We start from the raw sequence: 15,436 nt of genomic DNA, 5'->3' as shown, positions 1-15,436 counted from the left end.
TAGATGAGTGAGATCACGTGATACTAGAAATACACTTATAAGAACTGGAAATGGGACAGGCCATAATGGTTATGCTGAGAGGCAAATGAATCAGTCTGTGGTGAGTTTCTTTCTTTCTCGGCAGTTCTTTTGAGTCCCAATTTCAATGTCAAACAGTTCCTCATGTGAACATGTCAGCAATAACACTTCAGTTCTGGATGGTGGACAAATGGTGGTGATGCAGGTCCAACCCTCTCTGGTTTGGTTGTGAGCACATCTGTGCTATTTTCAATCGGTGTACTAGCAGCTGAAACTACCTTCTGTCTTGTGCTTGTTTATCTCTCTTCTAGAATGTCACCTTATTGAGGTCAGGGATTTTGTCTTGCTCATTCCTGTGTCCCCGTGGCCTAGAACAGTGCCTGGTACACAGGAGGTGATCAGTTAGTCTTTGTGGCATGAATGCATGCATGCATGTACGAACAAACGAACGAACGAATGAATGAATGAATGAATGAATGGAATATAGGGTGGGGGGTGGGAGTGACAAGGGTCCCTCCTAGCTGGTAGCTAGCGTTGATGCTAATAGCATACATGACCACGAGGGGGCGCCCGAAACCAGGCAATTGGCCCCGCTGGCAGCCTCAGTTTTCCGCCTTGTAAAACCGGGAAAGTGGCTGGGTAGTTCAGTTGCTTGGAGCATCCTCCCCACTTGCCAAAGTCGGGGGTTCGATCTCTGGTGAGGGCCCATACAAGATGCAACCAGTGAATGCATAAATAAGTGGCACAACAAGTCAATGTCTCTCTCTAAAATCAATAAACAAGAAAAAATTAAAAAACGGGAATAAGGGAGCAGGGACGTGGGAGGATGAACCAAGAGGACCAGAAGCTGCTGCCCCACCCAGACCCGGCCCCTCCCTCCTCTCCATTCCCAGCCTCCTCTCCTGTCCCCTCCCACCCTCCACCCTCCACCCTCCACCCTTGCACCAGCTTGGTTTTTTCTCTTTACATATTGTTAAACACACACACACACACACACACAAAACTAAAGTTTATACACACATGCACTTTAAAGAGTCGAATTCTTTTTCAGGTTTGTTAAAATTAGCAGTGACATTGTCACCCACAATTTCTCCCTTCCCAGAGGTGCCATCCTCTTAGATTAAGTTAAATTATCTTGACATTCATTTCTGCATCTTTAAACAATGCCTGTTTTGCCACTTCTTGAATTTTCAGTTTTAGTACTGACTTCCTACTAGGAGAGGTTCAGAATCAAACCTGAAATTTTTTTTTTAAATTTCATTTTCATGATCCTTATCACTAATCCAACCCCCAGCCCTTCCCCAGTGGTCTGATCGGGTGCTTCTCAGACTCTCTCCGGCATGCACACTGCCTTAGGGGCTCATTGAAGCCTAGACGGTGGGGTCCCACCCCAGGAGCGTCTGATGCAGGAGGTCTGAGGTGGGGTACAAGACTCTGCATCTCTACCAAACTCCAGGGTATGTCTCCCCAGCACCCCCGACAATGGTGAGGGACCATGCCTTTGGAGTCAGGCAGGCCTGAGAGAAAACATCCCAGCTCCCCACCTTCACTAGCAGGACATCTGCCCTCTCTCCTAGACCCCAGCCACACCCCCATCAGAAACCATTGGTTATGAATAAAACTACTGACTGCAGCACTTATTACTCCTCAAATCATGACTTCCCAATAAATAACTGTCTAGTCATATCATTAATAAATTCACCATTAGATTTTAATAACAACAGTGATACAATTGTTCTTCAGACATAAATACACTGATTGACAGCATGATTCCTTGTGTGATTCTCATGTGTAAAATGGGAATGACAATAACTGCTTGATCAGTTTTATACAATAATCATTGTTTCCTAGGTATAAGGTTCTGTGTTAGCTATTGGAAATATACTAATAGTAAAAAACAGGTCCCTAACTTATGGAGATTTTGCATGTCAAAGGCTTTGGCACTGAGACTAGCATTTAATAATATTATTATGTATACTTATCATTATATTATATACCAATAGTTATCATTATATTATAATGTATTCATTTTATTTAGTAATAACATATCATAACCCATATAATTTTACATTGTGCATAATGAAAATTAAACCTTATTATAATTACTATATATATTAAACTATTTAACACAATAACGTGTGTTATTTATAATATGGTAATAAGTAACTTATTAATTGTAAGTATTATTTATTTTCCATATATAGTAATGCCATTACAATGTTTAGTGGCTGGAATGGCGCTGCCCTTCCACACCCTGGGCGTGTGGGGGCGCTCGAGGCTCGCCGCGGGTTTGGGACGCACCCAGGCCCCGCCCCCCGAGTTCCGATTGGCGGTGCGCGCCGTGCGTGTTGGCGTAGCGCCCGGCCGCGGCCCCGCCCTCCTCCCGCTCGCTGGGCTCGGCTCCCTCCCTGTAGCCTCGGGTCGGCGGCGGTTGTTGTTCAGCGGCGGCGGCCGCACCTCGAGTCCTAGCCTCCGGCCGCCCGCTCGCCGGCGGGTCCGCGCGCGCGGCCATGGAGCTGGAGGTGCCGGACGAGGCGGAGAGTGCCGAGGGCGGGACCGTGACCTCGGAGGCGACCTGGTCCTCGGAGAGCTGCGCCGGTGCAGGTAACGGTTCCGGACCCCGCGTCTCAGTGCGCGCCCCGCGCGGACCCGCCTGCCGCCCCCGCCGGGCCCAGTGGACCCGTCCGAGCGCCGGAGGGGCGCCGAGACCCGCGGCGGGGAGACCGGAACGTTCCACTCGGGGGTGCGGGGGGAGGGGGGTCGTGGAACGCCCCCCGACTGGGCCGGGGGACTTGCCCCGGGCCCCAGGGCGGTGGAACGCCCCGCCTGGGGGCTCCGAGTGTCCGCGCCGATTCCCGGGATCCCTTGTGGGGGGACGCGGACCGGGGGCGGGATTGGGTGCGGGGCCCCGCTCTGAGAGGCTATGGGTGGAGCATCCTGCTCGGGAAGCGTGCGGGGAGATCGGTCCCCGTCTCCGGGGCGGCGAAACCCCCACTAAGGACGCGCGGTGGGTGAGTTCCGCCTGCTGCTGAGGGCGCTCGGGGACGACCGCCTTCCAGTCTCGTTGGGAGGGGGGACTGTTCTGCGTGTGTGGAATGATGAAGCACGCCCTTTCCAGTGAGGGGGCCCTGTCTCCGAGGTGGGGCATGATTGCACCTGATGTGCCCCCCGGCCCGGACCCACCTTCTGGGCCACACGCCTTGCTGGTGTCAGCTGCCTGGCCTCACCCCTTCCCCTCACAGGGCAAACCTTACTGGTCGGGTAGGCCTGGGGTAGCTAGCTGGGGTGGAGGAGGGATGATCTTTGTGGCCGGCGGGGTCAGCCTCCAGACTCTCTTCTCTTTCTGTGGAAGTCACCAGAATGAGCTCTGGTGCACTGGCCACTTCTTCCCCTTTCTGGTCCTCAGTTTACCTCCCTCTCACAGGAGGGGGCTGAGGGCATGACATCTCCAGGCATTTTCAGTGCTGGGGCCCTTTAAGGAGACGGGGAAGAGGAGGCCCCTCTGAGCCTTTTCCCTGGACACTGGGGTCTGCTGTCGCCACGAAGGGCCACTGCCCCCGGGTTGCCCCCTCGCTGGCCTGCCATTCTCATCCGCCAGCAGAGCAGGGGTAGTTAGCGAGGTCGCCCACCACCTCTAGGCCCCCTTTACCTGGGGCGGAGTACAGAGCCCAGCCACTGCGGTTCCTTCTGGTTCCTTCTCCGTTGAGGTCACAGGCTCCCAAATAGGAAGTTTTCTGATCCAAAGAACCCTTTGCTCCTCCCCTGTCGCCTTGATGGGCGGAGTCCTGTGGACACCCACATGGGCATCCATCCTCCGTCTCCCCTGGGCCTCCAACAGCTTTCCTGGCAGGCAGGGAGATGCTGTGCGGTTGGGAGAGGTGTCTGAAGAGAGAGCCAGAGCGAGCATCCTGGACTCTGGAAGACTCCCACTGCTTCCTTTGCCACCGCCATCTGGAACCGCCTGGTGGATGACCTGTTTCCTTCCCACCATCCGGCCGCCCCGCCTTGGTTCAGCCCGTGTCCTTGCTTGTCTAGCAACCACACGTGGTGGAGGGCCCCTGCGAGGGCCTATCTCAGCACCCTGACCTCTGCTGTCAGCCCTCTGGCCTGGCTAGTCGGAGACAAACTAGCACAGACCACCGGAAAGCTGCGGGGCAAACATTGGTCTTATCAGGGGTGAGGTCAGCTGATTAGGGACAGATCAAATCCCAGCTGCGGGCTGTGGCCGGGTCTGAGCACCGGGCCAGGAAGAGATGGGCTGGCCCTCCCTGCCTGTCACCGAAATCCACAGCTATCTGCCTCTCCCAGCTAATGGTTTGTTTGACTCTTCAAAGGGCCCCTCTCCCCTCCAAACCCACTCTTCCTGACCTAAGTTCTGTGAAGTCTGGGAAGAGCTGTCCTCCCCTTTCCTATTGCTGTACAATTACACAAACACACAAACAGGCCTGCACATTCTCCACCAGGACGGTTCATGCCACCCAGGGTCTCTTTTCTTGGTACTGACTTTTTGGGCCAGAAAAATTTAAAAAAATATATTTTTATTGATTTTTTACAGAGAGGAAGAGAGAGGGATAGAGAGTTAAAAACATCGATGAGAGAGAATCATTGATCAGCTGCCTCTTGCACACCCCTTACTGGGGATGTGCCCACAACCAAGGTACAATACATGCCCTTGACGGGAATCGAACCCGGGACCTTTCAGTCTGCAGGCTGACGCTCTATCCACTGAGCCAAACAGGTTTCAGCCAGAAAATTTTTTGTTTGGGGGAGGCTGTCCTGGGCACTGGAGGGTGTTGAGCAGCATCCCTGGCACCCACACGCCCGATGCCAGGAGTTCCTCCCCCCGGTTGTGACAAATACAGACATCCCAGGCATGGCCCGGTGTCCCCTGGAGATTGTCAGGCTGGTGCAGAGCTGCTGTACTATGCCTGTCATTCTGTAAGTTGCCTGCTTTTTGTCTGTAATAGTTTGGATCCCCCCCCCCCATGTTGGTATCGATGATTTTTTTCAGAGAGGAAGAATAATGTGCCATGGTTAAGAGGGTGGGGATCCCTGAGTTAACTGCCTGGGTTCCATTGAAGAGCAAATGCTTTGATCTCTCTGAGGCCTCAGTGTTCCCCTCTGTAAAATGGGAGGAGAGTGCCTGATGAGTGTTAGCAACAGCTGCTGTAGGCACCAGCATTGCTGATTCACCAGCCTCCTGCGGAGGGACATTCAGGTTGTTTCTGGAGTTGCCTTTTGCTGTTACAAGCAGTAAACGGCTTGCCTTTGAATGTGGGTGCTTCCGTTCCTAGAAGGTGGAGTCCCACCTTGGAATGGCTGGGCCGGGGCTAGCAGATTGAAAAATGACCGTCAGATACCCAGTGGCTTCCCGAGAAGGTGTGGCAGGGGCCAAGAGAGACGGTCTCCCCACAGCGTTGCCAGCTTCTGATGTTATCAGCCTCTGCCATTTTGGCCAATCTGATGGGAGGTGAAACGTATCTTGGTATTTAGAATCTGGTTACTCTAAACACTTGGGCTCCCACGTCCTGGTTCAGAGGAGGCCTGATTGGGCTCTCCACTGGCCTTAGGAGTTGTGTGGGGCGCCTGGCTCCTGGGGCTGGAACACATTCACAGCCCGCTGTGGGGCCTTTGGCAGCTGAGCTGTGGTCTGTTGTTTCGGGGCCATTTCCCTCCTGGCCTTCCCGTTCCCGTGAGATCTCAGCAGCGTCGGCTTCTTCCCAGATCTCCCAGCCCCTCCCACATCTAATCTGGTAGCACATTATGTCAGCTCAGCCTTCAGAATGGACCAGCATCTACCCACTTCCCCTCCTCTGCCTCCACCTGGCCCAGTCCCATCCATTGCTGGCGTAGTCCTCCGTCCCTTCCTATGCTCCCTGCAGCCACCCCAGAAGGCTCCCATTAAAAACGGAGTCCGGTCCCATTCCTTCTCTGCCCACGGCCTCCAGGACTCCTAAGCTTCCTTCCTGCCCATGATTCACAAGGACCCCTCCCCATCCTCATCTCCTCCCTCTTTCACCTTTGCTCACTCTGCTCCAGCCCTTAGGGCGCTGTTGCTGAGACCCCAGGCATAGTCCTGCCCCAGGGTCTTTTCCAAGGCTATGCCCTTTGCCTAGAAAACTCATCCTCCTCACCTGTCATTTGCTTCCTTGGCTCTTTGGAGTTTCTGCTGCAATATCTCCTCCTCAGTGAGGCTTCCCTTGATATGTGAGGGAGGCCTGAGAGAAGGAGAGGAAGACAGCACAGTTCAAGCAAAGGCCTGGTGTGCTTGAAGAACAGTGAGGGCTCAGCGTGCCTGGGGTGGGGCCGGTGTCGTCATTGGAGGCCTCCTCTGAAGTTGTGACCTCCTGGTAACCAGGGATTGGAGCATCCCTCGTTGCGTGAGCTGTGTTCTTAGGAGACAGAAAGCTCCCAGTTTGAATTCCGCCCCAGCCACTTTCTAGGAATGCAACAGAAGTGACTTGGACTGGCAGCCTCGATCTGCTCCGTGGAGAGGCCTCGGAGTTGGACCACCTTTACCAGCTGGGGACACTCCGCCTCGGTGTCTCTGTCTGTGAAATGGGCGCGATGGCTACCTTTCTCTCGGGTCTTGACCGAGTGAATTGACGTGCAAAGGTCTTAGAAGGGTGCCTGGCATGTAGTCAGCTCCAGGTGAGCACTGCGTTTTCCCTCCTCAGGACCACACGTGAGCCAAAGGGAACAAACTGCACATCATAAGCGGCTTCTTGCAGAGCCTGGCATGAGCTGGAATCGGCTGTGGGGCTCAGAGCATGTGAGGACGTGCAGTTGCCTCTTAGTACTTGAACGATGCTTATTGAATATTTGTCAAGCACCTACCATGGGCCATGTGGGGTTCAGGTGCCTCGGTCAGTCATATCAGTGACCAGGAGGCTTCCTCCATTGCCCTCTGGCCTCTCAGATAAGACCCGGGACCACAGTCTGTGGCCCCCTGGACAAGTCCACAGCCGGCTTTATTGGAACACAGATACGCCCACTCACTCACATGTTGTCTATGCGGCTTTCACGCTACCATGGCAAAACTGAGTTTCAAGACAGAGACCGTATAGGCTGCCCGCCCTGTGGAAAGCATCCACTCTCTGGTCCTCGATGGAAATGTTTGCTGCCGCCTGAGTAAAGCCGTGCTGGATAACGGTGAGTGTGCAGAGGGAAGTGAAAAGTGTTGTGGCAATACCAGTGACAAGGGCTGCTGCAGGTCAGGAGAGGAGGTGACCCGAGTGAGAAACAGAGCTGGGGGTGGAGCTTTCAGGCAGAGGGAGGGGCCCTCGGCCAAAATGAGTGTGATGCCTCTGGCACAGAAGCTAAGTCAGTGTGGGGGGCGGGAGCTGAGAGAGGCAGGGCAGCCACAGGGGCCAGAGATGGTGACTCTGCCTCTGGGCCTCGGTTTTGTTCTGAATCCAGTTGGTGCTGGGAGGTGGAAGCAGGGCGGTGTGCACTGAGTCAGTTTTGCAGAGCACGCTCTGGCTGCTTGGTGGTGACGGGGCTGAGGGGTGTGGGGTGTATGGAAGGGAATCGAGGGAGATGAGGAACCCAGGAGGGTTTTGTGTGTCCTGGAGTTGGCGGTGGGGTGGGGAGGGCCCAGGAAGCAGCAGGTCTTAGGAGGGCTGAGTTTGCACTGATGTGGGAGGAGGGGGTGCTGTTCAGAGGCCCCCAAGGCATGTGGAGCCTTCCTGACCTGGCAGGGTGGCCTGGGCCTTGACCTAGATAGACCCCTGCCTTGACCTTGGACAGCATGCCTCTGAGCAAGTGAGGTCCCTGCTTTTCACCTTGGTTTTTCCTCTAAAGATGAGGGCAGTGGGGCCCCAAGGATTCAGGGGGACAGGAGTAGGCGAGGCCTGCAGCCCCCAGCGGCATTCTTTAACCGACATCTGCTTGACCTGGCTATTTACAGATGGGGAGGCCCGGGTTCTAAGGGGGTCTTGTCCCAAATCCTGCCACCTTGACCAAGTCTCATGTCACCACATGTGAGAACAGGCCGAGACCCCACTGGGGATTTCCTGCTGCTGCCAGCTGGACTCAGCCTGAGCCACGGGAATGCTTCTGTGTAGCAGATTACTGACTAAGGGGATTAGCCACAGGCCCCTGCCCAGCCCTGCCCTTCCTGCCCCATCAGACTGCACTGGAGGGAGTGGGGTCCACCCAAGAGGCCCCAAACGCCTGAACCAGCAGAAAGGAAAAGTCTTGGGGACCTGGCCCTGTCTTTGATTGAGGAAAGGAGCCCTGCCTGGCCGATGTGGCTCAGTGGTTGAGCATCAGGTTTTGGTTCAATTCCTGGTCAGGGCACATGCTGGGGTTGTGGGCTTGATCCCAGTAGGGAGTGTGCAGGAGGCAGCCAATTGATTATTTTCTCTCATCATTGATGGGCTTATTTCTCCCTCTACATCTCTGAAATCAATAAAAATACATTCATAAAAAGAGAAAGGAACCCCAACATTTTGTCACAATTGTCTCCTTTCTATCACCCATGCATAGGGTTGCTGTTGAAGGTTTTAGGGAAGTTTGGGTTTGGTTGTGTTCTGTGGTTTGTGTTTCTCTTGTACATGTCTCCTTATATGTCTTAGCCGAAGGGGCATCAGGCACTATTGGCGGGAGAAAGGTACAGTGTGTGAACAAATGAGGGGACCAGGGGGGCGGCAAGGATGAAGAAAAGAGACGTGGAAGGAGAGCCAAGAAGTGGGGTCCCAGCAGTCACAGAGGAAGTGATCCAGCTGTTCTATGCCTCAGTTTCCTTATTTGCAAAACGGGATCACAGACATGCTTTTCTCTGGGGTTCACATGAGAAGTAGATGCATCAATGCCCAGGAAATGCTCAGAATAGGGCTCAGCGTGTGGCAGATGCTCAGTAAGTGGGGGGCAGAGGCACACAACTTGGGCTAGGTGGCCTGGGCCAGCACTCTGTGCCTGCCTTCCAGTAGGGCAGCTGGGTGGCCATGCTGGGCCGCTCATCAGCATAGGGTCTGGGCGGACTACCTCTAGGGCCCTTGGCCTCCTGGCTTCGTGCAAGCCCATTCAGCCCTGGTCCTGACTGTGTGACCTGGCCTCTGTCAGTCGGGATGGCTTAGGACCCACTGTGTGACATACATCCCTGCCACTCGGTGACCTGTCCCAGAGGCTCATTTCTTGCTTATGCCAAGTGTCCCAGGTGGGTCACCAGGGAAGTGAGCTCATCGTAATCACTCAGAGACCTAAGTGATGGGGCTGCTGTCGCCCTGAATGTGCCCATTCACTTGGCAAGAGGTGCACATGGAAATCCTAGCCCCCAGCCGTGGTTTCACGCTCAGGGCTCAGGGCTCCTGTGACGCTCAGAAAGGCCACAGCTTGGATGATACGTTCCGATGGTCCCTGACAGATGATGACATTGTCTCTTCTCTAATCATCCTGCAAAGCGTCACCGGCAGGGTCATCTCTGTTGGCTGAATTCCTGGAGGCAGAATTGCCGGCTAAAGGCTCCCTCCATGCCTGTGTAATTTTGAAAAGGTGCTACCTATATTGAAATGTACCTAAGATGTGTGTGGTACTTTTTTTTTTATACAGTTTTTAAATTGATTTTTAGAGAGAGGATGGGAGAGGGAAAGAAAGAGGAACAGAAAATTTGATGTGGGAGCAAAACATTTATCAGCTCCTCCTGCACACCTCCTACCAGGGGTCTAGCGCACCACTTGGGCATGTGCGCTGACCAGAAACCGAACTGGCAACCTTCTGGTGCACAGGATGATGCCCAATCCACTGAGCCACACTGGCCAGGGCCTGGGGTGTGTGTGTGTGTGTTTAATATGTTTTTATTGATTTCTGATTGGAAGGGAGAGGGAGAGAGAGAAGGGGAGAGAGAAGCATCTATGATGAGAGAGAATCATCAATCAACCGCCTCCTACATGTCCCACAATCCAGGCATGTGCCCTGACAGGAATCAAACCGTGACCTCCTGGTTCAGAGGTTGACGCTCAACCACTGAGCCATGCTGCTCGGGCTGGGATGTGTTTTTATCAGGTGTGGTAAGGTCCACGATCAGGAGATGACTGCCGTTGAGAAAGAGTTTGTTTCATCATGGTTCCCAAGATGAAAGGGCCATGCAGGGCACATGGGGAAGCACCAGGAGGCAGAGCGATAAGAGGAAAGCAGGGCCTTTATGGGGTTTTGTTGGAAAAGGCAGAGGAGGTGCACTGAAAGCTTACGATTGGCTAGTGTGAATAATGTCAGTGGGCTCTGCATGATAGGGGCAGCTGGTACTTTAGCCTATGGTGATTGGGGCAGGGGCTTGTGTGAGAGAGTTAGATAAGGAGGTTTGGGGGGGAGGGGTGTGGATTGCTTGGTTTGTACATCCAAGGTGCATTCACAGGGAGTTGTGTGATCTCTGAGTTGGCCAATGCCAGGAGAGGCAGTCCCCCAGGTTTGCGAGCCCCTGAAATGTCAGAACATCATAAAATACAGACAGTGAAAAAAAAGTGATCAACCCAGAACCAGATGGACTGTTCTGAGTTCCCTTCATCAGTGGGTGAGAGCATCTGTGTCTGGTCCATTTCTCTAATCGTTGCCAATCTTATGGGTGCAAAGTGACATCTCAGCATAGTTGTAGTTTGGATTTATCTTGTGAATAGGAGTGAGAGCTCTTCATACTGTTTTTCCTCTTACTGTGTCATCTTTGTTTTATTAAAAATATATTCCAGCCCTAGCCAGTTTGGCTCAGTGGATAGAGTGTCAGCAGGTTCAGTTCCAGTCCAGAGCTTGTATCTCAGTTGCAGGCTCCATCTCAGATCCTGAAACCAATCAATGTGCCTCTCTCACATCAATGTTTTTTTCTTCTCTCTCTCTTCCCTCCTTTCAACTCTCTCTTAAAAAAAAAAAAAAAGGAAAAATATCTTTGGGTGAGGATTAACAAGTACGGTAAGTGTATATATATACTAGAGGCCTGGTGCATGAATCTGCACAGGTGGGGTCCCTTAGCCTGGCTGGGGATCTGGGCTGATGGGAGCGTCTTGCCTAGTTCTGCAGGGCCGGGGTGGGGGGGTGGGGGGGTGGGGAGGGACTGCGGGAGGTTGGCCAGCCTCAGGAGGTTGGCTGTGGGAACGCACTGACCACCAGGGGGCAGCTCCTGCATTGAGGGGGACCTCATCTGTCCCCTGGTGGTCAGTGCACGTCATAACTACTGGTCGACTGGTTGTAAAGGTTGCTTAGGCATATATGGATACACACACACACACACACACACACAGCGAAGGGAGCAAAGACAAGCCTGCGATACACTGCCTTGCCTACCCAGGTCACACGGACGGTGACAGGACTGGTGGGAGGACTCACATCTATCCTCTCATCCCTATAGTATTCTGTATTTTTGTTAGAGTTGGAAAATGGAATGCTACCCACTCGGGGCCATTGTAGAGGCTGTATCTTTGCTTAAGTGAGCTCTGTGGGTTCAGTTCTCATCTGTCTTGGTTCCACATTTACTGATCCTTATCGCTTAGCCCTATTCCTACATTTAATCATACACATATGAGGACATATTTATTTTCTGGGATCTTTATAATTGTCTTTCTCATATCCAATTGCTTATTAATGTCAGGCAGGTAGTTTTGTTTTGCTGTGGTCAGATTTACCACTTTCTCCTTTTATGGTTACCAGTTCGGTTTCATAGATGGAAAAGTCTTCCCTGTTCAGCAATTATAATTAAGTTTTTCTAGTACTTCTATAATTGTACTTTTAAACATTTAGATTCTTACATATTTAGAATTTATGCTGGCATGAGAGAGACATGTAAGGTTTAGTTGATTCAGGCTTTTCCAGGTGTCTCAGTTACCTGATCCCCATTTCTGGGTAATCCTTCCTCACCAATTTGAGATGCCACCTTGATTATATACCAAACTCCTGTATGCGGCTGGTCTATTTCTGGATTTCCTATTCCGTGCCGTGTTGTCTGCCTGTGTCTCATACAGCAGGCGTGTCTTAAACGACAAGTAATAACATGCTTACTGTGAAAAAGCAACAGCCAAACCGTATGCAGTAGTAGGTAACTGTTTCTGTCTCTCCCTCTCCATTTCTACAAATGACCGTCATTCTAGTATTTTATTTCTGTGCCTGTACCTACCTGTCTTTACATATATTATTCTTTTGTATTATTTTATTTTGAAAACTTTCAAACCTGAAGAAAAAATTGCAAGAATATGAAGGTGAACACCTGTGATACCTTTCCCTGAGGTTGCCCAGCTGTTAATGTCTTGCCTCGTTGCATGATCTGGGCGTGTGTATTTGCCAGGCCATTGGAAAGTCAAGCTGATGCCGTAGGATTGCAGACATGATGCCCCTATGTCCCTAATACATAAGTACCGTGGGCTCTCGTTCACAGTAATTCTGTTCTGTATGTTGCCTTGAGTCCTGAGTTTTCCAACACTGAACCACTGCTCCTGGGGAAATGTGGGTTTCAGGTTCCTGCAAGCCTCTGGTTACATTTTCTCGGCTAATCAATAAGTAACCGTGTGTTGTCTGTGTCTCTGTTTAAAGACACTTATTTAATATACATTGTTGCTTACTAACACTGTGCTCCCAGCTCTACAGCTGCACCTGAACCAAGCATCTTCCCCTTCAGACATCTCAGCTTCTTGTGCTTAGGAACCTAGACAGTACTTGAGCTCTACTCTTGGGAGACATTTTAAACAGCAAATCACCAACGAAAAGCACAAAAATGTAAAAGAAGTGGCACTTGCTAGACCATGAAAAGGACGCACGTAAAGTATAAGAGCTGAGGCAGAAAGGCAGAGAGTGTTGCCTGGTTTGACCCCTGCTGGGTACACGTGGGAGTGACTCAAATTGTGCACTGCCCTGCGTGTGTCTGAATGACTGAAAGCCACGTGAGGACTGATGTGGGATTACAAATAAATTTTAGCCAGGTGAGTTTGCAGCTATGGAATTCGTGAGTAATGAACATCAACTATCTGTCTATATAATAGAGGAATATACAAATTAGCCGGGATTCTGTAACATCATGACCGAACAGCAGGGACCTGAGGCTGCATGGTGTCTGGCCAGGGTGAGGGATCTCAGGCCTCGCCCCCTGGCCCTCGGGGTTTGACAGGGGGCTTGATGAGGACATCAGGCCACACCCCTTGCCTGGTGGGGCTTAATGGGGGACCTCAGGCCTAAGGGGCATTTCAGGCCATGGCCCGACAGGGCTTGACGGGGGACCTCAAGCTATGCCCCTTGCTTAGTGGGGCTTAATGGGGGACCTCAGGCCGTACCCCCTACTCTGATGCTGGGCCGAAGACCTCAGGTCGCACACCCTGCCTGGCGGGGCTTGACGGGACCTCAGGCCACGCCCTCCGCCCAGCAGGGGACCTCAGGCTACACCCCCACCCCCACCCCGTGCAGGGGACCTGACGGGGCTTGACAAGGGTGGGGCAGGCAGGGTCTGGGTCTCACCCGGTGGTGGTGGGGCCAGCTGGGTCTGGGTCTCACCCAGTGGTGGTGCAGTGGTGGTGGGGCCGGCCAAGTCTGGGTCTCCTGTGTTTTCAAAGTGAGTGTGGGTGGTGGGCGGGACTTGATTCTAGGTCCTGGAGCACGTTCCAGACCCTGACAGGAGGGAGATTTTCATATACATTTTACTAATTTTCTTTAACCTCTGACACTTCTATTATAGAGAAAGGGCAAATAGCAATATTAAAGCATTTCCTCTAATTCCCTTTTAATGTGCACAAATTTCATGCACCAGGCCACTAGTATCCTATCTAATAAAAGAGTAATATGCAAGTTGACCATAAATCCAACACAAGAGATGGCTGCCCCCATGTGGTCAAAGATGGCCTCCCCCATGTGGACACAAGATGGCCACCAGGGGGGCAGTTGGGAGGGACCAGGCCAGCAGGGGAGGGCAGTTAGGGGTGACCACGCCAGCAGGGGAGGGCAGTTAGGGCAATAGGGCTGGCAGAGGAGTGATTAGGGGCAATCAGGCAGGCAGGCAGGCAGGCAGGCAAGCGGTTGGGAGCCAGCAGTCCTGGATTGTGAGAGGGATGTCCGACTGCCCGTTTAGGCCTGATCCCCGTGGGCAGTTGGACATCCTTTGAGGGGTCCCAGATTGGAGAGGGTGCAGGCTGGGCTGAGGGACACACACCCCCACCCCCATGCACGAATTTTGTGCACCCGGCCTCTAGTATCTTATAAGCAAAGATATTTTCTTGGCTCAGTGCAGGGGTCGAGTGTAGAAAATTTAGTATGGGTGCAGTATTCACAGTTTCATCAGTTAATCCAGAACTGTCCTGAGCTGGAACTGTTTGTTGTCTCTCTAGAATTCAGTCCCACACTTAAGAGATCTGGGGACAGAAGGAAGCTTGTCCAATCACAGGTCCTTCTGTCCTGTGATTGGACAAGCTTCCTTCCAGGGCTGACAGGTCCTCTGTGGACCTTGATCTGCTGCCGGAATCCTTTCACCCGTTGAGAATGAGCCTCCCTCCCTACCTCATCCCTCCTCCACCCTGCACACTTCCAGTCCTCCGCCTGCTCCTCCAGGAAGCTGGTCCAATTCCCCCAACCAAGATTGCCCCACATGGCCCTTCCCACAGTCGCCTGGGTCCATGCATAGTGGCGATTGTCCACTGTCCTGGGGCCCTGGACCTTGGTGGCAGGGCCTGTGCTGGGCACACACAGGTGTTCGGGCATGTCTGTGGCCTGAGTAGTGGAGGTTCTGTTTTTCTTGAGCGCTGGAACTTGGGAAAGCTGTCCAGTGAGTGGCTTGGGGCCTGCAGAGCTCTGGATTCATCTTCCCCCACCCCCACGTCCTCTGCAAGGCTTCCTGTTTACCACTCTGGAAATGCATTCATTCTGTGCAGGGAGATCCAGGGAGGGTGAGGAGCAGGGGGGCAGAGAGAGTTGGTGGGGCAGATCTCGGTGTGGGGGAGGAAGGCCGGGGTAGGTTGCTGTCAGGGCTCTGCCCCTGGGACTACCTCCTACTCCGTTCTCAGCCCATTTTCAGCCCTCAGCCGCACCCAACCCACCAGCCATGTCAAGCCCTTTGCTCTTCCCCCAAAGTGTCCTGTCCTGTCACCGCACAGGTCTGAGGTAGATCTCCCTCTGTGTTGGCAGTCCCCCCCTCCACCCTCACTTAGAACTCAGCACTTTCTGGTGATTTTTCTTCTCCTTCCTTTGGGAAGACGTCACATGTTCATGACAAAACGTAAGCCTGGCTCCGCCTCAGGCACCTCCATTGCTAGCTTCTCTGTCAGCTCCTCATGGCAGGCTCTCGCCACGCGCAGCTGCCCTGTCACACCCTCCTCCCGTGGTGCTTATAAAGTGCACTTTATTCTGCACTTTGGCTTTTATCTAAAGACCTTTTTGGGATAATAGCTTTATTGAGATATATTCACATTTTACCTAAAGTGTACAATTCATTGGTTTTTACTATATTAACAGCATTGTGCAG

General features: G+C 52.6%; 1 protein-coding gene across 8 annotated transcripts in view; it reads left to right on the top strand.

The window, feature by feature from the left end:
- Positions 1-2,405: 2,405 nt before the first annotated feature.
- PIP5K1C (phosphatidylinositol-4-phosphate 5-kinase type 1 gamma) overlaps positions 2,406-15,436 on the top strand; it is a 51,175-nt gene continuing 38,144 nt past the window's right edge. For 5 of the 8 annotated variants that reach the window (XR_004991854.2, XM_036459891.2, XM_036459890.2 and 2 more), the window contains exon 1: positions 2,407-2,622. Coding sequence is in view for 4 of the 8 variants with exons in the window: in XM_036459891.2 (XP_036315784.1) it covers positions 2,529-2,622 (94 nt within the window). In the remaining 4 variants the exon portion in view is untranslated. Of the gene's footprint in view, positions 2,623-15,436 lie in introns of all 8 variants that reach the window. The other 3 variants (XR_004991857.2, XR_004991855.2, XR_004991856.2) reach the window with 1 other exon arrangement.

Source organism: Pipistrellus kuhlii, unplaced genomic scaffold (genome assembly GCF_014108245.1).
Source record: "Pipistrellus kuhlii isolate mPipKuh1 unplaced genomic scaffold, mPipKuh1.p scaffold_m20_p_30, whole genome shotgun sequence".
NCBI classification, from domain to species: domain Eukaryota; kingdom Metazoa; phylum Chordata; class Mammalia; order Chiroptera; family Vespertilionidae; genus Pipistrellus; species Pipistrellus kuhlii.
This window is presented reverse-complemented; position numbering and strand designations above follow the sequence as displayed.